Raw genomic sequence first — 24,492 nt, 5'->3', positions numbered from 1 at the left:
TTTATGGTAAAAACGAACTTCCCACTGGGAGAAACCGTCCACGTCAACCTCATATGTCACAAGATGAAATCGTTATGTACAATTTGTTATCGTTATTAACATTTGACAAATTACAATTTAGCGGGTCACATTAGATCAAGGGACAAGCAGGGTCGCTGGGAACATGCTGTCTTCACAGGCCGGGAAAGTGGCAATTTGGTGATGCGAGGTTTAAGGGACAGAGACTATGAAATCCATGCTCTAAACTCATGGAAAAGTGAAGTATACAACAACTAGACATATCTAAAACATCAATTAGGCCTACATGCCTAGACTGGTGCCAATTGTCTCCTCTCCATTCTGCCGTCGCAGCACAAAGTGGCTCCGTGCAACTTGATTTCTAGAATGAAACAACAGGCAGAAAAAACCTCTTACGACAGGGTGTGTTTAGTTATTTCCCACCAAAAGCTTTTGAATGCGCGACCATCCGTATTTACGCCGTCTGTCCCCGGAAATAGGAGCTGAGAGGAGACCGTGAAGGCAGCATTAGTCTGAGTCACATGACAGGCCAGCCTTTCCTACTGACACACATCTGATAACCATGGTAAGTAGCTGTCTAAATAGCGACAATATTATGCATTGCATGCACACGTTTCCTTCGGATTTCTGTGTGTGTTAAATTTTGGTCATTCCAACAACTAACGAGAAGCGTCTTCCTCCGGCTGAAACTTAAAATGAGACTTCAAATTTGTTTGTGAATGGTGCTATGGCCTAACGCTACCGAGGTAACGTTAGCCAGCGGCTTGCTAGCTAACAAGCTGCTAAACGGTTGATTGCTTGCGACTAACTAAATGTCCGAATCAAAACCTTCATTCAGATCATCTACAACATATTCCCCATGCAGGTATGCCACTGGTATTCCAACTTGTGCTTGGTTTAATGAGCTAACCAGCATGTCTATCGGGATAGTACAGATGGCTAGCGTTTAGTAGCTAGCTGACGTTAGCTGTCCTGCTCTGCTGTGTCAAATTCTAGCTTGTTTTGATAACGTTACCCGAATTCCCTTTGATGCTAACGGTTTATAATGCAGGAACCGTGTGTGTGCTGGTTGGCAGTACTGACATGTCAGTGCATTGCTGTTCAGAAAGAGTGGCTAATTTATGATAGCTCAGCATTCTCTAGCTTCATTTGGCAGTGTTACGGTGTGTTTAGTTCTGTCACCTCATTCAGACGGTCTCTCATGACTTCTGTCACTAGACGAGTCTTTAGTCTTTGCTCTCTTCAGCTAGTAATGGGCAAACGAAGTAGAAATGGATGTAATGTGATCTCTGACAAAGTCTGACTGATTGGTCTCCCTTGTACACACAGACTAAGAGTCATGCGTAACCGTGATACTGTGTTACCTTCTCAATTTAAGCATTTATTAGTAGAACCTTTTGATTTTTGTGTGTTAAAACAGGTTTTTGACAATATGGGACCTTTAATACCAGGAAACAACACCTTAGTAGGACTATTGTTCTCACTTGCATAAGTGTTCAAATTGTTTTTCCCATCGTTCCTATATTCTTGCATTCTCGCTGCAATGCTGTCACACACCTTGCACAGTCCTTTGTCTGCATTGATTTAATGTATGTATAAATCTATGCCTACTTTTGAAACACACAAAGCAGCACTTATTTCAGTAAAATATCAACTATTAAGAATCGGTTCACTGTTCCACCCAGCACAGTGTATTCTGGTGGAAGGAGACAGTGGGAATAACAGGCAATCTGAATGAATTACAGAAATTGAGATTTCATTGAATTCAAAAATGCTGCATGTGTTCGCAGGGATTCTCTGTGACTGGATTTGTCACATGCACACACATACACACACCCCTTTGTAATAAGGCCATGAGTAAAACTTAATACACTCACTACAAAATGTAATTTAGTGATATCAGCATTTATCCTTGTACTGACACCTTGAATATATAAATGAATACACAAACCGATCACTTCCTATGAAATCAATTGGTAAAAAAAATTTCATCTTGTTTTGACCTGTAATTGTAGCCTCTTGGGTCAATCAGTGTATTTTTGGATATACCAGAACGCATAATTGAAATGAATAATTCCCCCAAGTTTCATCAACATCTGATCAGCAGTGTCTGAGCTATAGCTTGTGACAGATGAATGAATGAAGACGGATCCATAGTGTACATTGGGGGAACAAATGAATTTCTTGGTTTAGCCATTTGCTGTCAGATCCATACAAGCAAAGATCCACGTCAGTTATGTTTCCATTTCCCTGGTGTTTCAGCCGACCACGCAGCAGTCTCCCCAGGACGAACAGGAGAAGCTTCTCGATGAAGCTGTGCAGGCTGTCAAGGTCCAGTCTTTCCAGATGAAGCGATGCCTGGTAGGATGATCCCACTTTGTTTGTGATGTTAACATTGAAGGGCTGTAATCATTGTCTTTAATAATTCACTCTGTAGATGAATCTGTAAAGTTTTTTCAAACACACATTTTTTATAAAAGAAAATCTCAAATATTAAGAGCTGCATTACCAGTGTTTTACTTGCATGACACTGTTATTAAGTTGTGAGATGTTTTCAGTATTACTAAAAAGTAGTGGTACACTGCCATGACCATGTGTCTCCAACCTGACCCTGTTGTATGGCCTACAGGACAAGAACAAGCTGATGGATGCTCTGAAGCATGCCTCCAACATGCTGGGGGAGCTGAGGACCTCCATGCTCTCTCCAAAGAGCTACTATGAACTCTGTATCCTCTACAGGTGTAGCTTGTGCATATAGGAATATATATAAAAAACAAAAGAACAGTTACAAGGCTATATACTAATGAATTTCCTATGTAAATATGGATTTTTTTTCCCCACATTGCTTTTCTTTCTTGACCTTTTTGTCCTTTGTCTCTCTGATTGGAAAGAAGCCACTGCTAAACTTTGTGTTGTTTCTTAGTGAATTAAACATTTCCATTTGTCTCTAATGGCTGAGTGGAGTATCTTTTTAGAAAGATCTCTGACAAAGAAACTGTTATTTGGCACATGCTAAAATAACCACATTTCATCATTTTACAATGTAATGATATTGCCTATATATTGTGTGAAGGCAACCCTGTTTGCTTATGTTAAAGATAGTGGGGTACTACCAAAATGTGTACAAATATGAGAGTATTTTACAGCTAAACCTGGACTGCATGAGTCTGCAGGCTAGTGAAAACTAGCTGCCTTTTAAATACAGCGTAAGCACTATATATGCTGCGTAGACTATGATATGCAATCAATATTAGACACTGATTGCAGCTAACAGTTATTGCAATGTGTGGTTTAGCGATTGTCAGCTCTGGTGAGTTGTTAGAGTCCCTAACAGTCCGTCCAGACATGGCCATCTCTGACGAGCTCCACTACCTAGAGGTTTATCTGACTGATGAGTTTGCCAAGGGACGCAAGGTGGCTGATCTCTATGAGCTGGTCCAGTACGCAGGCAACATCATCCCTAGACTGTGAGTACCACTTTAACTGAACTGCCATCAAGCCTAATTGTTTGGTTTTAAGTAGGGTTTGACTGACATGGGTTATAGTTAAGTATAGATCAATAATACAGTAATTATCAGTCAAACTGCATTATACCCATCATATCAAAGGTGAACAAAACTGACTGGACCAGATCACATTTTTAACTAAACTGACAATATCGGCCACATATATTGTCAAACTAATATATCTGTCCAACCCTGGTTTTAAGATACAGATTTTGTTTACTGTATTGGTTTTTCTTAAGAGAAGCTGTCCTACTCTGCAAGACCAATGCACCCATGAGCTTTTATCTATTGATTTTGATATATACTTTATACTGTATATTGCTTATTTATGTATTTTTACTTAGTGCTGCTATTTTAAGTTTTAAGTTTGACACCTCTCACTTGCTATATTCTTTGCTATATCCTATTACTATTTGCTTCTGCAACGACTGAGTTTCCCCACTAGGACCATTAAAGCTTGATCCCATCTAACAGTTCTGGCACGTATGATGAATTTCTGATCAAACTGACACTCTTTGCTTTGCCCCTCTTCCCCCAGCTACCTGCTGATCACAGTGGGCGTGGTGTACGTTCGCTCCTTCCCCCAGTCTCGCAAGGATATCCTGAAAGACCTGGTGGAGATGTGCCGTGGTGTCCAGCACCCGCTGAGAGGCCTTTTCCTCAGGAACTACCTGCTGCAGTGCACCCGCAACATCCTCCCCGACGACGGAGAGCAGCCAGAGTAAGCAAGGCTAAGCTTCTTCCTTTCATGTGCCTCATCTACTGTGTCTTCCAAGTAAAGTAAACTGATCGCTGGTTGCTGGACCACAGTACTAGGTCAGGCCTATGTCCATTCACATTTCCTAATCCCTAACGTCTCCTAACTGCCATAACTTGTGCCTACTCACTAATACATCTTCCATGACCGGTTCGCCTTCACATACAAAGCCAAGTTGATGCTGACGGTTCTCTATCCTAATAGTTAAACAAACAGGATTTTATTATTTACTCTCAGTTGCTGCTGCCAGGGACTTGGTTATGCTACAAAGGGTACGGTCCACGGACAAGACTAAGCTCAGAGTTGCTGTTTCTGAACACAGGGACATGAGGGTTTGGTCTTCACCCAGCCACAGGCTGATGTTTTGGGGTGATGGCAGCACATCATAGGTTGCTCCAATAATGAATCTAATCCCAGACGTCTCCATATTTCAAAGCACTTCTTCTCTACACTGAACCAGTTCATCCATTGTCCCTGCTTCAGCTTCAGTCTGTTGGCTCTTCTTACTGTTTCCTTTTGGTGATGTATTTGCTCAATTCCCAGGTTCCTCTTTTTTTTTTGGCTTTGTTTCATGTAGATTTACTTCCACCAAGGCCTCTATGACCCTGCTGCACTTGCCCTATAATGTCCCTGTGTCTCAATGCTGATTCTGCTTTCTGAACTGCTTTTTAGGGGGCCATTTTCACTCACTTGCTAGAGTAGGCACTACACTTCTTACTAGGGATGGAACGAAATATTGAAATATATATATCGCAATACAAAAAAGTGACGATACATATCATGGGGCAGAAAAATGAATCATAATGTTGGCTCCATTTTATTCTGCTGTAGTCATCACAAATGAGACAGCTTGACCATCACAATTTCCCAAGCTCTCCATCCAAATTATACTATTTTCACTTTGTAATGACATTTTTAAATTGTTGTTTACATTCTAGCAAGCCAATGCCATTGCTAGAAAGATTTGTGTCTCAGAAATAAATGTGATTCTGCACAGTCAGACTTTGTTGTGATTAGACTTTTATTTATTACGTATTGTATCGGGGTTATATAGATAGAGATAAACAGATAAACATATCATCCCATCCCTACTTCTTGCTGTTGTCTGTAGACTCTGTTAGTGTCAACTCCAGTTACTTACTTTTGCATATTTGACTTCCTCTGTTAGGCTAGAGGTAACTCTATCCCCTTCCCACACAGTGCTACACTGCTAAAGCCTGGTTCATGCTGAAATGGATGTGATTGAGTGCGCCTTGTCAAAATGATGTAATTGTGTCTAAAATGATTGGGTGCATTGGAGTTGGGCACAATGCCATAAAACACCTGCAATTTGAAATGACGTGAGTGATGTGGCAAAATTGGCTGAATATAGAGGAACTGTAAGAAATTGCTGAACCTGTTTTTTTTTCATATTGGGTGACATGGAGAGCTGAATTTTCAGCACATCTGTGGCTCCTGCGTGTCTAGCCACACAGAAAGCATGAACCAAGCCAAAGACCTCCATTGATTACTAGAATTTTTTAATGTATGAATGTATTATTCTCTTTAACTTTTCTAAGCAAGTGTACTTGTCATGATAGCAGAATTTTCTGATACCAATACTAAGTTTAATATCTAAAAATTTGATACTACTATGATACCACGGCAAACAAGAAAAATATCAAGTAATATATAAATAGATAATACATAAATAGATCTCTTTGATGCTTTGCTAAGTTACATGTGTTTTGATGTCAGCTTCATGTAGGCTAGGCTACTTTGATATTGGTGAATTGCCTCTTCGCAACTGTAGAATCTTTTCTCTGACAGTTTCCCCTTTACAACACAGATTTACATTGTTTTACTTTCAACCTAGCCCATTTTAGATTATCATTAAATTATTAGCAAGCAGCATTTTTGTTCAGGGTGCTGTTGTAGTCATATTGGTCATATTATCCCTGTATGCCCTGATGGCTGGAACTGAATACCTCCCTACTGGCTTTCCACACCCACAGCCCACTTTGATGTTCTAATAATAACCTCCGTTGCCATGAATGCTAAACACTGTGGACATTTACACAAAGATTTTTTGCAGATCACAAATGATAGCAGAGTTCAGTGTTAAATTGTATCCATAAATAGTAAAGGAAAAGCAACGCTGGTTTGTCTTAGAGGATGTGTAAATGAGAGGTGTTCATTGGAAAAGGTGTTGTATAGTTTTGATTCTTAACATGCATCCATGTTCTAACCTTACAGCCTTTCCCATTTTCCCCCACAGAGGAACGGAGGAGATGACCGGCGACATCAACGACTCCATCGACTTTGTCCTGCTGAACTTTGCGGAGATGAACAAGTTGTGGGTGCGAATGCAGCATCAGGGCCACAGCCGAGACCGAGAGAAGAGGGAGAAGGAAAGGCAAGAGCTGAGGATCCTGGTGGGAACCAATCTGGTTCGCCTCAGCCAGCTGGAGGGAGTCAATGTGGACAAGTACAAACAGGTATGTGTGTGTGTGTGGTACACTTCTCCTTGGGGAACCAGTTTGAGTTTTAAACCTCAGAGTGATGACATTTTTGCAAAGTGAGGTCATTTTGATTGGATCTCACTTCTTCAAGGGGCTAAGTAGGGGTGAACTAAGATTAGGATTTGGGTTTAGGATTAATTTTAGAATTACAATTAGGTTTAGGTAAAGTTTGTTAAGGTTAGTTTAGACTAGAGCAAAGCTGGTTTAGAGATAGGATTTGGGGTTAGGGTTAACATTAGAATTAGGTTTAGGTTATTGTTAAAGGTGGTTTAGGATTTGGGTTTAGGGTTAAGATTAAGTTTAGGTTAAGGCTAGGCATGTGGTGGTGAGGGTTAGTGAATGAATGTATTAATAGAAGGTCCTCATAAGTATAGTGAGACAAGTGTGTTTGAGAGAGAGAGATTAAGTCAGTTCTATTATCAGCAGTTGAAACGCTCTTGTCCATCTTATAATGCTAATTAACTAAAGGTGTATCTCCTCTTTAATGAATATGGAGCACAGAAAAACCCATCGCTGTTGTATTTTCCTCGCTAGTGTCAGATCAAAAAGCTTTGCTGGAAGGTCACCCTTATTAGTCTCCCGTAAGTGCCACTTAGAACTAAGCTTATCCCTTGTGTGTTGAGGGCTATTAATGCTGTCATATGGAAACTGAAGTGCATTTGAATATGCAAAATTGTGATCAGCATTCTGCGAGCCTATAATCTCTTCATTTTTAAAGGGTTCTTCAGTTTCTTTCAGCTCGGCTCTTCTTGGTAGTGTTTTTGTCGATATTGTGCCTGCAAAGGCACAACCTCAGGTTTAGCTCATAGCCTCGTCATTCTCACAGCTTTTCTTCTGTTTTTTCAAATGGGATAAAAGAATAACACTAACAGAACAATACACTAACAGTAAAGCAGTCTTTATATCCTTCATGGTAATCTTTTATAATCATGTGAGTTATAATCATGTGAGAGAGCGAGGAAATTCTTGGTCTCCAAAGTAGAGGCCTATTTTAACTTCACCCCCTCAAAGCAACAGGGTTCTTTTGAATGTATAAATCTGAACATAATGAGAGGCAAGGTATTAAAATTCAGAAGCATTCCCGTATTATCTGTCTGTGCTTTCCACTGCCTCAGCCTTTTGAAGCACGTTTTAACATGTTTAGTTAAAGCACCATATTCCCATCCACGCTCTCACCTCTAGATACGCATATTTGGGGCTGGAGTGTGCTTTAATTCAGTAATTTGGGCAGCCATAAAATGTCTGGTTAAAACTGGCTAGTATTTTCCTCTTCTTCATCCTGTCTTCCTCTTCCCAGATCGTACTTCCCGGAGTGCTGGAGCAGGTCGTGAACTGCAGAGATTCGTTGGCTCAGGAGTATCTAATGGAGTGCATCATTCAGGTAGATATTGACTTGGTTCACGTCTGTGGTCCAAACCATGGGCATTACCTTGAGCCTAACAGCGGTGCCAGATAAGACTGGGCGGGTTGTATTCAAGGGAAATTACGTTATTAGTTGTTTCCATCCAACTGTCAAGCAAATTTTGCACAAATGTTTGAAATTTGTGCAAAAAATAAACTGCGAATTAGGTGCGTTTCCATCAGCTGGGTTGAAGTGAATATTTCAGCTTTCTGAGCATCAAAAAATACATCCACCAGAAAAATGAAAAGAGCATTTCAGAAATGTATTAGTATTGCTCAACTTGTTGTTGTTCTTTAGTGTCAGATAATGTTGGTCTAGGTGCCCTTCTCTGATTGAAACACTGAGATAGAGTGCTAAAGGGGCACTGAGGGGCATTGCCAATCACCTGAGGAATTATAAGCTAAAAGGGGTCAGCAGTGAGCATTGAAGGTTGCATGAATGTTTTCATCCTCTTCATAAAATCATAAGACACTTGCCTCCTTCTGTTATACAATTTGTACAGATAAATGTCTGTAGCTTGCTTGTACACAAAAACTGAAAGATGCCAAACCGCATTGAGAGGCAACTATTAGGGCCTGGACACACACATTTAAACTGAGGCCTGCATCTATTTCACAATGTTTTTACACCACTGTAAAACTGTCGGATTACTTTTGACCTGATTATGGGCCATATTTTTAGAATTGCATGCCAAAATATCAGTGAAGTGATTCTCAAAATGCCTCTTCACTTTCAGCAGCCTCATGTAGTTTCACCTGGAATTATTATTTTGTGTAAATGAAATAACATGATCTATAAATGCTATCACTGATTGAGTGCTTTTCAATCTTATATGGAAAGTTTCTTGCTAAACAAAGAAACTACTTTGGTAGGGTCCCATTTGATTTGATTTCAAAGTTCAATTCCATATTACATTTCAATTTATATCTGTAATTTTTGGATTGGATGACATTACTCTCGGTGAGAGGCAGACGAAATGCGCTTTGAAATATTTAGAATGTGCCAACTAGTGGTCATGCCAGAGTTTTCAGATTGCACCAGCTGCCGTGACAAACTGTCAAACTTGCTTTGTTCCCGTTTGAAGAAATCCATACCGACTCAAGGAAAGCGATGTAGCCAATTAGCCAACCTTACATGTGCTTTGGGATATTTCTATTCAAGCAGCTCTCATAACTGAGGTCTTCAGCATCATCATCATTGGCATTAGAATTGATTTGGTTCATGGGAGGTTTTTTTTTTCTATTAAGGTTTTACATCAGAGAGTTTGCAGGCAGCAGGCATGTCAGCCTGGCCTCGCATTATTGCTGTCGTGCTGAGTCACTATCAAGCTATGGCTGCCTGCTTCCAGACCTTCATTGTCGCTCTGTGATTCAGCAGTCTGGCATTAGATATCAATAGGAACGTGGACTGGATAGTTTTGTGTTGTATAACAAATACACTTTACTGCTTTCATTACACTTTGCTGCTTCCAACATGCACACACGCACACACGCACACACACACATACAATTAAAATGCTTTATTTGAATCTACTAAATCACAGTTTCCATATATTTGAGGTTTAACGTGGCTTAAGGGCATTCAAGGTTACAAAAAGCGCCGTCTCCGCCATCAGCCTGGCTGTCTATTACTGCAGAGAATAACAGTATTTAAACTTGTCTGAAGCCATCAGCATGCATCCACTCCAGACACTAAACTAATCCTGTCCTTTCAAGGTTTTCCCAGATGAGTTCCACCTTCAGACCCTCAACCCATTCCTGCGTTCCTGTGCTGAGCTGCATCAGCACGTCAACGTCAAAAACATCATCATCGCCCTCATCGACAGGTACAACTTACTTCCACTATCACTGTAAATATTAGCAGATATGTGACCCAAATTAAATAAAGCTAGATTCTAAAGAGAAACATAGTTATGCCCAGTTTTCTCCATTTGATTGACAGTGCCTACTTTGTACTGTATTTACTGTCATTATTTATGCACACAGGTGATGATAAAGCCAAATCATTAACCATGCCGTAATGATCACAATCACATAAACAGTACAGTTTAGAACTATTGGTTCTTAAAAATAGAATAGTTTAAATGTCCCATATTATTTACTTCTCATGAAGTTGTTTCCAAATGTAGCATGTCCCAGGATAAGAACATTATGCCGTATGATGTTAGCAATAAGGGTAGTTCTTGAATGAATTTGAAAAATAAATTTTACCATGGAGAACAGTCACAATACAGGCCCAGATTAGCAGGCGATGCCAACTCTCCTTATCCAAGAATATATTTCATCCATGACCTGTTACAGATACTTCGATATCCCATTGTAGCATATGAATCATACTTTATACACATATGACAGCAGATTAAAGGGAAATCCATCCTAAAACTGTTCAAAAATCAACGATTGGCAAAGTACATGCATGCATTTCGGGGTCCATTTTGTTTGGTGATGTATTTTTCTTATTACCACGGATAACTGGCCAAATAAAATTTCAGACTCACCGTTTTGCACTGACATTCAACAATCATACAGGGACATGGCCATCATAGAAGAGGCAGAGATACCAATTTCTTCACTAACAGCAGCCTCAGTAGACTACATTGCAGTGCAGCCACAAGACATGTTGTGTTTTAGTAAGGGGGGCGGGCGCAATCAGAGACGTGCCCCAGTGTTCACAAACAAGTTGGCTAGCTAACCAGCTGTCTTTATTCCCATACGCCCATCTTTGATTGAAAGCAACAAGTTCACGGCCCTTCTCTGCAGGTTGTCGAAAGACATTCTGGGAAATTTAGGAAGACACTAACTGAATTAGAAGTAGATAAGGCAGGTTGAGGGAAAGCATTTCAATCATTTTTGTGATTACAAAACATCACATCCTGGAATACACTGAACATCACAAATTGATGATATTGAACAGCGTAAGAGGATCATGAACTAGTTTTATGCAATTTGCTATGAAGCTTCAAATTAGGCTGGGTGGTATGGAAAGCATTTGAAAGAAAAATCTGTATTTTATGGTGCAATGCTTTAGCATAGAGAATGATGGTGAACCAAAAGCCAGTTCCACATTTCATATAACCATGGAATAAAATAGCATGACTTTTTTATTCTGTTTTTGTCTGTGTAATTCACCTCTACTTGTCATACAGCTGTTTTGTACCTCAAACGTAGCATGGAGACCTCCTTTGAGGTATCCATTCTTTAGATTTCACAGTCTTGGCCTGCTTGTTATGACTGTCGCTGGTACAATACAACTTTGGAACAGCTTTGATTACACCACAGAATATGGAAATGTTGTCAAAAGAAAGGGTGGTGAGAAAGAGAGTTGCTGTGGAAATCTAATGGGAAAAAGGATGACTCTTCAACTTCAAAGGTCTTCAGCATTCAAGGAAGATGAAGAAGACTGCCACCGCCGTTGTTTTTCCTTAACAATGGGAATGCACTCTGATGTCTCATATTTTCTGCTCTGTGCTTCAGACTAGCCCTGTTTGCTCACCGAGAAGATGGCCCTGGCATCCCGGCTGAGATCAAGCTGTTCGACATCTTCTCTCAGCAAGTGGCCACTGTAATTCAGGTAGTTTACATCAGCCTTTTTCCTGAAGCCCCCTTAGGAGATTATAAACACAGGTTTAACACCGTGTCATACAACACAGCTATCAATTTGAAAGTGAGAAAGAAAGTGTCAATGCAGAGTTCAAGAATTGTGAGTTTTTTCCCCTCATTTCCTTTGCTGAGTCTTCATTAGGTGGCAGGCAACAGAATGAGCTCACCTAAGGTCATCCTGAATACTAACACATTCACTGATGAAATGTTTTCACTGTGAAAACATTTGCTGAGAATAACACCGGGGTAAAGCAACATTCAGTAAAGTTTCAACCAAAATAATAAGCAGAATAAATGGAACACATGCAGTAGGGCTGAACAATTAATCGAAATTTTATCGAAATCGCAATATGGCCTACTACAATTTTCAAATCGCAGGAGGCGCAATATTTGTTAAAGGTGAAATGTGTGTCAAAATAGCATTTTAAATGAAATAGCAAAGCAACATATTTGACTTTTAGTTTGGTCGAGGGGTATGAGAAAATCGTAAACCACTTCAGTAACTACTTATATTTCTTATTAAATGAGAATAGTAACAACTTTTCCACCCTGACAAGATTAAACATCTAGGACACTGAGTACTTCTACTTTTTGGAATTATTTGGCATGAAAGTAGTACATTTTAAAGGTAATAAATATCAGCACAAAATATCGGCTATCAGCAGCCTCAATCCAAAAATATTGGTATTGTTAAAGCTGAAAACAAACATTGGTTTCCACATGCTGACGTTTTCATCCTATGGTTTCCTCCAGTCTCGCCAGGACATGCCATCAGAGGACGTGGTCTCTCTTCAGGTCTCTCTCATCAACCTGGCCATGAAGTGCTACCCCGACCGCGTCGACTATGTAGATAAGGTCCTGGAGAGCACCGTGGAGATCTTCAACAAGCTCAACTTGGAACAGTAAGTCCTGACATGCTTTAGGATTAAGGGTTACAGTGTGTTTAAATAAGTGCAGTGGACAAGATTGTCACTGGTTGTGGGATTTCTGGACTATCATGAAATTGTGATTGATACATTCCAGACAGGGAATTAAATAAAGTCCCTGAAGTCATGGCATATCAGTGAATTTTACAAATGGGTTAATTTATCTACCCTGTATCCCCTACACTAAAACTACTCTAGCTAGCATATTCTGTTCATTAAGACCCGAACCTTTATTTCTAAATTTAAAAACATGTCAACAAAAGGACAAAATAGACACCAATTTAAAAAACAAAAACATGTTTTTGACAGTAGCTGCCACATACATATATATATATATAATATATAACATATATTTAAAGTTAAATTCCTCATATGGCCCAACACTATCCTTCGAGCTGCTCAATTTGTTCCTATCTCATTGAAAACATCTTATACTTGTCATTTCACAAGCAGTCACAGGCAGTCAGCCTTTTCAAATACACTGTGACAAGTGAATTTTTAAAACCCAGGGTTAAGCACAACACTGGTTTAATTGAACTTGCAGCTGTGCTATAATATCATTTCGGTGGGTAACAAGATGTCACAGAATGGAGTCATTTGGGAGACTTAAATAATAAATAATGGGCCTCATTCACAAAACATTTTAGAACTACTTTAGTTCTTGGTCCTAATGACACGTCCGCCACTTCTTGATTTTGCGCGTACCCTCAGGCTTTTCTGATGATGAATGTCACTTGTGCGTAAAGTGGATGCGTGTACCTGCTGTTGTTGAATAGCATAGGTAGATGCCCTTGCAACCCCCATACATGATGTGTTGACTGAAGGCTCATGTGCAAATACACAACACTAATGTTGGAGAAGCCATGGGAAAGAGACAGAATAAGACAAACAGCTTGTTAGAGCTGTACTCTGGCTGACGGTCATGCTTGCAGTGCTGGGAGTGCTTTGTGAAGAGACCTTCTATTACCCAAGAGTAATGGAGGAGAATCAATTCAGGGGTTCAAGATGCTCAATTGGCCGAGAAAATCCCCAGTCTTCCATGGTAAAAAAAAAAAAAAAAAGGCATGGCAAACGATAACTGTCCATGAAAGGAAAAACAAAATTATAGTGTCATTTTACTAGAAGTAAAGTCTGCTAATATAATCTGTGGTAAATAAGCATACAAACAGTAGCCAGTAAAATTATTAGACACCTCAAGCCCTGCCTACTTGATCATTGTGTTGCAATTACAGTATATCCACTAAGTCTAATAAGCACAAGCTGGATAGCTAATGTTAAGAGGCATCCAATACAAACAATCAGCCCAAAGTATGTAGTGCTGACTAGTCTGGTAATCATTTAAGTGGATTAGCCTGCTATAACTTCCTTTTCAGCCCTGCCAGTTCATTCACCAGGGTGAGGGAAGCCCTCTTCTGTAGAAGGTTGCCACTCAGCGCCAGCTTCTTGGTCTCTTTATGGTGTAGGTGTGCAGTTATGGTGTGCGAGTCCAGTTGGCTCAAGTGGTTGGAGTACGCAGTCGTCTTCAGGCTTTCTGGGGAAACTCTCCGCTCCACAACCCTCCACCAAAAATGATTCCATGAAGGCAAAGGGGTGTTTACCTTCAACCTTCAACCCCTGTCACCAGGACCTGTTTTCCTGGTCATCCAACTAGGAACAAAACTTTATGTATGGGCTGAGCTACTCTTTCATCCACTGTATCCACTTTTTCATCCACCGGCCAGCTGCAATATCTTGGATTTTGTGCTTTACAGCACAAAAGAGGAAGAGGCTGCTGCTCTTCCAGCGCAAATGGAACTAAAGCTTTCAGAGTTTCTGGCAGTGGCAGATGGTGGAAGGAGTGAAAGTCAGATATAAAAATCACTTCCAAGTCAGGAGTCAGGAAACAACAGGGTTTATGGGAAATGTGGTCTTAATTTTGAGAAATACTAGCACTAAGAATACCACGACGTGAGATGGAAGCTACCAGTTGTTTTGAATTTGGTCTCATTTAATCGTATTGTACCAAAAAATGTCCTCCTTTCCCCTTTCTTCCCTGTTTCAGCATTGCGACCAGCAGTGCAGTGTCCAAGGAGCTGACCAGACTGCTGAAGATACCGGTGGACACCTACAACAACATCCTGACGGTGCTGCAGCTCAAGCACTTCCCGCCGCTCTTTGAGTACTTCGACTATGAGTCGCGCAAGAGCATGAGTTGTTATGTGCTGAGCAACACACTGGACTACAACACCACCATCGTGGCACAGGAGCAGGTGGGATCACTCGCTGATACGCCCACACTAGGATGTCAGCATTTTACATTTTAGCCTTTTAGCTGACTCCCTTACCCAGAGACTTACAGTGAGTGCATGGAGCAAGGCAGGATGGCCTAGTGTTGAGTGAGGTCATTTCTGTTTTCCTTGAAAGATCATGAATGATAGAGACACACACTCTTTTGCATTGTCCACTTCTCACTCCCCAGCCATCTCCTCTTTCAAAATGACTTTAGTATTAAAGCACTAACTCCACTTCTCTCCTCCCCTTCCATCGGTCTCTCTAGGTGGATGCCATCCTGAACCTGGTGTCCACGCTGATACAGGACCAGCCAGACCAGCCGGCAGAAGACCCCGACCCCGAGGACTTTGCTGAGGAGCAGAGCCTTGTGGGTCGTTTCATCCACCTGCTGCACTCTGACGACCCTGACCAACAGTACCTGGTGAGAACTCTCCTCAACTACGTTTAGTTTTTCCATGGTTGATTGTATGTTTGTCTGTTCACTATGTTCAGCTTTCAGTGAAGTTTGAAGTTTTTTCAAAATTCAAACCAACCTATTTTATGGCCAGAAAAAGTTGTTTTTTTGTCCCCCATGATGAAATGTGATCAGTCTCCATTCATCAGTTTATTCATCCATCCATCCATCACACACAATATCTCAAACACCACTGATTGGATTCTGATGAAACTTTGGGAAATGATGCATGCCACAGCTGCATTCCAGATTTTTTTAAATTGCACTGATTGCAACAGTTACAATTGCACATATCAGCTATCCTACAAATTTGCTTCTCGGACCATCAGTGTACACCATGTTGCATTTTTAGTATACTGGAAAACAGTATACTAAGGTTTGACTAATGTGGGACATTATGTTGTCTTGGCATCTGTCTGTCTGTAGACAAGTTCTTTTGAACACAATAACTCAAGAACAATACATGATAGTAACTTCGTTCTTACACCACATGTTCCCGCTATAGAGAAGATGATTTGATTAGATTGTAGGCCACTTTGCTGCATAAATTTGTATATTAATGAAGAAAAACAGATTTTCTTGAAACTAGTATAACTCCTTAATGCTTTAAAATACAGAGTTTACATTAATACCGCCCATGTGTTATGTGTAGACAAGTATGTTGACATAGAAATATTTGCTAAAGCATTAATTAGCTTAGCAAATATTAGCATTAGGAAGCTCAAGGGCCTCTTGTCATTTATTTACTGATTGGCCCAGAGTGTGACTGTTTCGTTTGTGCAATCAGCCAATATATGGCACCACATAATGACCCAGAAATGACAAGCAGACAATGCAGATGGGCCTACAAAATGCATTTGCATTGTTACCTAACAGATTTAAAACTTTAACCTTTTTCACATTTGTATGAGTTGCAACTGAATTGGCCCAAAGTGCGACTGCATCATTGGTGGGGGAAAGTGTGTTCACTGTTGCCCTGTTTTCATTGAAGTTAACATGATGACTTGTGATCAGATTCTGAACACAGCCCGGAAACACTTTGGTGCTGGAGGAAACCAAAGGATCCGCTACACACTCCCTCCTCTGGTGTTCGCTGCCTACCAGCTGGCCTTCAGATACAAGGAAAACTCCTCATCGGTACATGCTTACCCTCTATATACTACATCTTCTACATTATACCCTCCTCTCTTTACTGTATCATACAGTGTCCTCCTAAAATTAATTCTCCTTCCTGTGTCTTTAAACCACTCTCACCAGGATGACAAGTGGGAGAAGAAATGTCAGAAGATCTTCTCCTTCGCCCACCAGACCATCAGCGCGCTAATCAAGGCAGAGCTCGCCGAGCTGCCTCTCCGACTCTTCCTGCAGGGGGCGCTGGCTGCAGGCGAGATTGGCTTCGAAAACCACGAGACTGTGGCCTACGAGTTCATGTCACAGGTATAATGAACAGCTAAGTGGCCCTCCACTAATTAGCAAAGGCTAATTAGGCATTGTATTTCTAAATAATCTACAATGATACTGACTGAGGGATATGAGGCGAAAGAGTCCAGAGGGAAAACTTTGGGAAGCACACATCTCTGATATTATAGGGACATATTTAGGGCAGTGTATAAAAGGAAATGCATCTCGTCTCCAATCTATCCCTCTGGCTCCCACCTTTTAACCTCCTCCCCCTCCCTCCCAACCCGTCCCCCTCACCAGGCCTTCTCTCTGTACGAGGATGAGATCAGCGACTCCAAAGCCCAGTTGGCGGCCATCACGCTCATCATCGGTACCTTCGAGCGAATGCGGTGTTTCAGCGAGGAAAATCACGAGCCGCTGAGGACTCAGTGTGCGCTGGCGGCCTCCAAGCTGCTGAAGAAGCCCGACCAGTGCCGAGCCGTCAGTATCTGCGCCCATCTCTTCTGGTCCGGTCGCAGCACTGACAAAAATGGCGAAGAGGTGTGTGGTAGTAGTCTTACTTACTCATCATACAGTAGTGATAACTAAAACGGTTGGTAAACTGTGACCTGAGATCAGAAACAAAAATCACTTATACTTTCAGAAAATAACTTATTTATGCATGTTTGTTAAAAGACATTATCTTCCTATAACTTTGATCAGTTTGATACTTGTATGATGTGTACTATAACTTTATATCATAAAGATTCATGTCAGCCTAAAGATTTTAGTAAAAAGGTGAGTAAACTCTACCAATAAAAAGGTGGGTAAATTCAGTTTAGGTGCATTTACCCCCTACTACATGCCTGGTCCTACTCCAATCTTACTTAGGCTGGGCACACACTACACGGCTTTTAGGCTGATTCTAACAACAATTGTGATTCAGGGCTTCTACAGATGATCTTGTAGTGTGTGAGGGACCAGCAGTCTTTTGTACCAGTGAGAAGTTCAAACATAGGCTCGTTTGAACATTAACTCAAACAAAGTTCGAGTTAACGCATTACTCAAATTTTAACAAAACGCACCAACTGAAATAGTTCCAATGTACACATAAGATACAAATTAAAACTTACAATGCACCCTACTAGGTGTAAAGTCGTCTTGACATCCTCCTGTAGTGTGAGCTGGTCAACCACTCAAATCTGAACAGAGATAGATAGCCACGGCGGCAATAGCCAACGAGAGCTAAGCACCAGAGAAGGAAAAAAAAATACAGGACGTGTGGAAAGAAAAATACTCTGTTTCTTGTTCTTGCAAAATCTGTGCTTCACGTAGTGTTAGAACTGGGGTAGTGTGTGTTTCCTGGTCGTCAAGTGTGTGTATTAAGTCAAAAATCTGCAATTGACAGTTGTTAAATGTGATGCCCAACGTTTTCAGTCTGTTCAGTCATGTAGTGTGTTCGTCAGCCTCACAAGTAATTCATTTCCCTTCCACAAATGAATGAATGGGCCGTCAGTAAGTGGTTTTTATCCATTCTGAAATTGAAGGCAGTACTCAAGAAAGGAATTCAACAGCAATGAAGTCTTTGTTCCTATCTTTGTGTGAGTTGAAATTGAATGGTGTTTGATTGCTGCTGTGTGACATAGTGCAGATAGCAAGGCTTTTCGCGTGGCCCACATTTGTCTGATTCAGACAAATCCAGGATACGTTCAGGATGGAGACTTCCTGCGGGAGACACACTGCTGAAAATGACGGAGGCACCATTAGCTCACAATGACGGCAACATCTGTCCCTGAAGTAACACAGAAGAATGGGGAAGACACAGTTGTGTGTGTGTGTATGTGTGTGTGTGTTTCAGGGTTGAGGTCTACTCACTTTAAGTTCACGCCATTCAAAATGTAAATTGAAAATACAGTTGACATAATGATAAAGCCATCACTCTCATTTTGGATACAGATTGGATTTCAGAAGCTTCTTGTATTAAGAGAGTCCAGTTTTTTTATTTAATAGAAAATCCACTTCCTTAACTGATTGAATTGGAAGCAAACTGAGCCAAATCCTGGTGTTGGTGTTAATGACTAATGAAGTCAGTCACGATATGTACATACAGTATATGCATTGGATTGCCAGGGAAGTTAGGTTGCTGCTCCATCAGTGATGAATAATGCTGAAGAGTCACTGTGGCTGAGTGGCTCAGAGGGGCACTGAAGGTTTCCTGCCATGATACACATCGCTGTATTTCCCTCAGCTCAGAATGGCCATCTGGGTCTATTGAGTCAAATATGCCAACACAGTGCCAACAGTGACTGAAGCACCAGTAATAAATCAATAGCCGCTTGTCGGCGGTGAAGCTATTCTAAGTCAAATGATTTCCAGTGGTTATACAGCTTCACAGTTATAACCATCATGTAGCCTGTATGTAAAATGCAAGCTGCAGATGATGGGTGTGGAAGTTTTATATTTATTTGTCAGTTATTTTTCATCAACGTGAAATATGTTGTTCTTTGCTCATGACACTGCACTTCAATCTGTGTTTCCACGTTGTGGGTTGTTGTGGGTTCAGATCCGTGACGGTAAGCGGGTGATGGAGTGTCTGAAGAAAGCGCTGAAGATCGCCAACCAGTGCATGGACCCGTCGCTGCAGGTCCAGCTCTTCATTGAGATCCTCAACAGATATGTCTGCTTCTACGAGAGGGAAAACGATGCGGTGAGAAACCATGAGTATCCCTCCTCCCTCGCTGTTCTGGCTCCCAACGTTACAGTGTCATCCTGATTTCCTCCGGTTTCTCCATCTAGTCCCCTTCATTGGCGTTCCTCCTGCTAAATGTGGTTCACTCCCACTCGCTGTCATTTCCCTCACCAACAGCTCTTCTTGTTTTCAGTTCTCTCTACGTGTATAAAGATGCACTCAGATTAGGGATTGACTGATTCGGGTTTTTGAAGGCCAGTATTATTGAATTGAAACTACCACTAGCTGATATTTTGTGCCAATATGCAGTATGCTTAAATTTGTATGCCCCCCTGTTCCAGCCTTCCTCTGCCTGAATAACGGGAGAGGAGCTAATTGCGGACTCTGTGTTGTCATCTGGCCACACAGTACAATATAATGACTATAATGACTGAATAGCTAGAGATGACCAATTCCAGTTTCACTTAGCCATAGAGCGAAGAGCTCTTGCTTGGTGACTCGACCATTCAATTTTTTTTTACTGGTTGATAAAAACCTTATGCTTTCAGCTACAAATACAATTCAAATACAAAAATACAGTACAATTTTTTATTATTTATTTAACCTTTATTTAACCAGGCGAAATCAATTAAGAACATGTTCTTATTTACAATGATGGCCTGACAAGAGGCATAAGCTTCTTGATGGAGGGGGGGGGGGGGGGGCTGTGAGGGAGAAAAGATAGGTTAAAAGACAATAGCAAATATACACAACAATACAAACATTTAGCAGAAACAAGGCATAAAAGTTAATAACAAGGATATTCAAGCATAGAAGACAAGATTATTACAAGCATAAAAGAGAGTAAATGTCTGTTACAGATATTACAGGATTCATTAGCGAGCAGTGTGTCACAGAAAGTGGCCTAGGCCAACGGCGGTAGGTATGGGCGTTCAACAAGCAGAAACTGAAGAAAAGGGTTAGATAGTTGAGTAGTTAAATAGGGAATAGTGTTAAATGAGAGAAGCAACATTTCCCCCAGCTAATATCTTATTTCAGTGTGATGTTTCAGCAGGTTTCGGCAGGTTTCCACCCCTTGTGTGCAAGCAAACTAGTTCCTTTCCTCACTCTTTTGACACCAAGTTAATAAAGGCCAAATTTTAATCCATTCAGTCTTATAGCTGCACTAGGCAGGATTTATATGTAAAGATCCAGCCATCTTAGCCTAAATCACAGAGTGGGGCTGCAACAGAGAAGTGTCCCATCCTCCCTAATTGGGATGCTGTGGATTCACCCTATTTGCCCAAATTTAATTTGGGTGCCTGTTTGGTCACTGGTGGGTAAGCTTCTCCACATAGGAAGTGACAAATCAAAACTTAAGAGTTAAATATAGAAGAGTCTCCTAAATAGCAGTGAGCAGCACTTCGTCCAGAGAAAGCTGGACTCACCAACGATGGCTGAACCTCTTCACCACCTCCACCCACCACACTAAGAAGACGTTTAGTTTACTGACGTCACCTTGAAGTCCTCCGAATTCAAACAGTTTCCTCTCACTGCCATTTGGGGCCACCAGTGTGTTAAATTGCTTAGAGCAGCTTCAATGCAGCTTCCAGCCCCCCACAATTAACCCACTGATCCCAGCAAGCTGATCACATTTTGGCAGCTAACGTCTACACGCACATAACATTTGACCACTCTGTTAAAGAAATGTAGAGGGAGAACGTTAGAAAAATGATCAAGCATGGCCATCAGCTCTACAGCCAAATAGTTTTCTGTGTTCTTTAATGTTTGCATTCACATTCCACCTTGAAGGCTTTGTAACTGTCATCCATCCTCCCACATATCCCAGCCATCTGCCTCACCACACTTATTTGTGTGTGTGCATGTGGTGTTGCATGGCTCTACTGCTAATAGCAGGGAGTTCAGAACACACCATCTGATTTTAATGTATTTTCTTTACTATCTTCAACCCTCCTTGTTTTATGCAGCAAAATGTCTTCAGCCAATAGTTCTCTCCTCCCCCAGCAGGGGAAGTCATCTGATACTCTTATCTTTATTTTCCTAATAATTCTACATCATTCTTCAGATGATATATGACAATAATATGTGTCGTTTAAAAGGATAATTTCTGTTTTCATGTGATATTCAGATGGTTCTTTGTCCTGAGTGACATGAAGTTTATCCAGTGCTAATTGCAAATTAATCATTGAGTCATAGAGCCCATAATGGCATCTTCAAATCTTGTTTTAAATTGGCTTTAAATTAAGAATTGTTGATTTAAACAATTGTTTTGACCAAGAACTATGGAGCACGTCACAGCCCTACAGCTGTCATTTCACATCAATGGTGGTGAAATTCTTTTTTTTCCCCTTACCACAGCAGACCATTAATTCCGGTTATGCCTGGTTCTTTAGATTACTTTTTGGTTTAATGTTGCACTCACCTCATATGAGAAAGTCAGCAGATACAAGCTTCCTACTAGAAAATACCATTCACCTCAGCTTTCAGCTTGAATTCTTTGGTTGACAATCCATGTTTGATTTGCTGTAAAGCATAAATTTAAATGTATTATCATCACTAAGTTCATGTTAAGTGTGTAAAAGCTGATCAGGAGCAACCAAAGTCTACAGAAAACTTCATTCATAGCATCTTGACGGCTTCAAACAAGTCTGAGCATGTAAACATTTCCAAATCGTGACTTACTCTACTAAATATTGCGTTATGAGCAGCAATTCTCCTCTAACCCTGTCCCTGATCCTCCACCCATCTAGGTGACGGTTCAGGTGTTGAACCAGCTGATCCAGAAGATCAGGGAGGACCTGCCCAACCTGGAGGCCAGCGAGGAAACCGAGCAGATCAACAAACACTTCCACAACACACTGGAGCATCTGCGCCTGCAGAGGGAGTCCCCCGAGTCCGAGGGCCCTGCCTACGAGGGCCTGGTCCTTTAAAACCACAGCGGATGGAAAGGGTTTGGGGGTCAAACTCTAGATATATAACTAGATTGTGAATATATAACTTACACACACACTTGCAAAAACACACTCGCACCAAGGTATCCCATCCAGTAGGTCAGGGTTTTAAAAAAATAAATAAATAAAAGTGTGATGTGATTATGCCGCCGAGAGCTATCTTATCTTCCTCTTTAAATCTTTCCCTATCCCTCCTTCTCCTTTTATCTTTTATTTCCCCCCCCATCAATTCCTCCTCCCCCCTGCCTCCCAGGACCATTTCATGACTTTATTTTTTAGCTAGAACAGGTTTGAAATGTTACATTTTGAGAAACCGGTGCATCGACAACACTGCACTTATCTTCACCTTGCACTTCCAAAGTCTTTGGCATCATTCCTTCGTGAATTCCTACTTGAGCGTTTTCGTCATCCAGAGGGAGCCCCCCGCGCCGAGAGAGCCGAGAGATACTCAGTTTAATAAACAGATGAACTTTAACCCGCCGTCTGCTACTGTATCACTGGTAGCATCCCCATAGCCATGCTGTTAGTCTTCGTCCACTGGGTCTTAGGTCTCTTTCCTCGTATTGAAAACCTTTGAGTTGAGTATCTGATGGTTGCTGAATCTAATAGAAGTGTCATGGTGTGCAGTCCTCCCCCTCAATAGCCAGAAGTCTTTTAATAGCCAGTCTGCTGTTCTTCAGGATGGCTTGGGGGAAGTCTTACCAGGTGTAGACGCATGCTATGGCACTGCAGACATGACACAATGAGCACGGTTCCTCACGAACACTTAAGAATGACCACTTTTTCACCCCCTTTCAGACTTTTGTGGTGCAAACATTTTTTATCCTTCCATTTAATCATGCAATATTTTCCACAATTATTGATCCTTCTGCTAGTCTAAGTCTATGGGCAGCGAGGAGAGTACAAGTGACCTTTTGAAGAATCTGTAGGAGGTTAAGAATGGCGGGGGTGTTGGCTGCCTGCCTCTCGTCAAAATGTGTGGACTCGTATTTTAAAATATAACTCACGCTCTCGTCCCTTCTCTGATTAAATACGTCGGATACGTCTCGCCATCACTCTTTTTGCTTCTTGTTCATTTGTCCATTTATCTCTGGCTGCTGTCTTCTGCCCAGTGGACAGACGTATGTGTTCAAAGGGAGTAAAGTAGAGCATATCTGTGCATAGGCCAACGCCAGGTGTCCAAGTCATTCTGCATGTGCGGAACAAAGACGAAGCGAGGCTGCGGATGAAGCGTCCTACCAGCTGTACCGCTTAGCTCCGGTGTCTGAGATTGACATTGCTTTGCTGAAATATGTAATCCATTGCCTGGTAATGTTGTGTCATTGTTGCCGGCTAGTGAATAACAGAGCAGTCTGACCCTTCAAGTTGATCTGTTTGTAGAGGGGGTGGGCAGTGATTCCTCTGGAAATTGCATGGTAGTTAAGCTGCCATACTGAGTGCTTGATGATGTGTGTGTGCGTGTATGAGAGATTATTGCATTGGTAGCTGCAGCTTTCAACAGTGTCTGCTAACATCTTTATTTCTTAGCTGTTAATGTTGTGTTGATTTGTTGGAGGCAGCATCTACCTATTCCTCTCCCTCCCTGGATCTCTGTCATGTATTGTATGTATAACCTACTTGTAAATCAGAGAAAGAGGAAAAAAGCAGAATAAATATCAATTATCATCAATGTCATTTGCACAAATAAACAAATTGATATTAACCCTACATGTCTGCATCTTGTTTACTGTACACACACAGCCTATCAATGTAATCGTTAATTGGAATGGCCTTAACAACAGTAGTTTCAACAACAGCATAAAATCTCATATACATTAGTACTCACTGTATTATTAAATATTTTTTCTGTTTCCAGGTACACTTTAGGTCATGCATTACAATTTGACGATTGACTGACTAAATGAGTTAAAAGTGACTACAATTATACAGCTTTGTTTTTCATTATTAAGAATTGTATACCTACTTTTGAAACACCTGGTAGATGTATTCATTCATTCATCCATCCAGTTAGAATGATCTAACTGAATGGTTCAGCTTC

The 24,492-nt window shown here is 41.0% G+C and overlaps 1 protein-coding gene across 1 annotated transcript; it reads left to right on the top strand.

Moving 5' to 3' along the window:
• The first annotated feature begins 505 nt into the window (after positions 1-505).
• Positions 506-24,153, top strand: vps35 (VPS35 retromer complex component). The gene is made up of 17 exons (XM_071537384.1): positions 506-583; positions 2,281-2,379; positions 2,648-2,744; positions 3,362-3,485; positions 4,063-4,245; positions 6,539-6,758; positions 8,080-8,163; positions 9,900-10,009; positions 11,658-11,754; positions 12,537-12,685; positions 14,751-14,958; positions 15,246-15,401; positions 16,449-16,571; positions 16,692-16,871; positions 17,136-17,375; positions 19,378-19,521; positions 22,254-24,153. The coding sequence occupies exons 1-17, from the start codon at positions 581-583 to the stop codon at positions 22,431-22,433; spliced, it is 2,397 nt and encodes a 798-aa protein (XP_071393485.1). The 5' UTR covers positions 506-580; the 3' UTR covers positions 22,434-24,153.
• The last annotated feature ends 339 nt before the right edge of the window (positions 24,154-24,492 follow it).

This window comes from Centroberyx affinis, unplaced genomic scaffold, assembly GCF_046629955.1.
Source record: "Centroberyx affinis isolate AG114_WGS23_722 - 3 ecotype Tasmania unplaced genomic scaffold, CSIRO-AGI_Caff_v1 ptg003032l_1, whole genome shotgun sequence".
Classification (NCBI taxonomy): domain Eukaryota; kingdom Metazoa; phylum Chordata; class Actinopteri; order Beryciformes; family Berycidae; genus Centroberyx; species Centroberyx affinis.
The sequence above is the reverse complement of the archived record's forward strand: the minus strand, read 5'-3'. Positions and strand labels throughout refer to the sequence as shown.

What these genes read in the sequence shown, in the direction of transcription:
- vps35 (XM_071537384.1), top strand. An exon ending in TCCAGATGAAGCGATGCCTG is followed by an intron (nt 2,380 to 2,647) that starts GTAGGATGATCC and finishes TATGGCCTACAG; the next exon opens with GACAAGAACAAGCTGATGGA. An exon ending in AACAAGCTCAACTTGGAACA is followed by an intron (nt 12,686 to 14,750) that starts GTAAGTCCTGAC and finishes TCCCTGTTTCAG; the next exon opens with CATTGCGACCAGCAGTGCAG.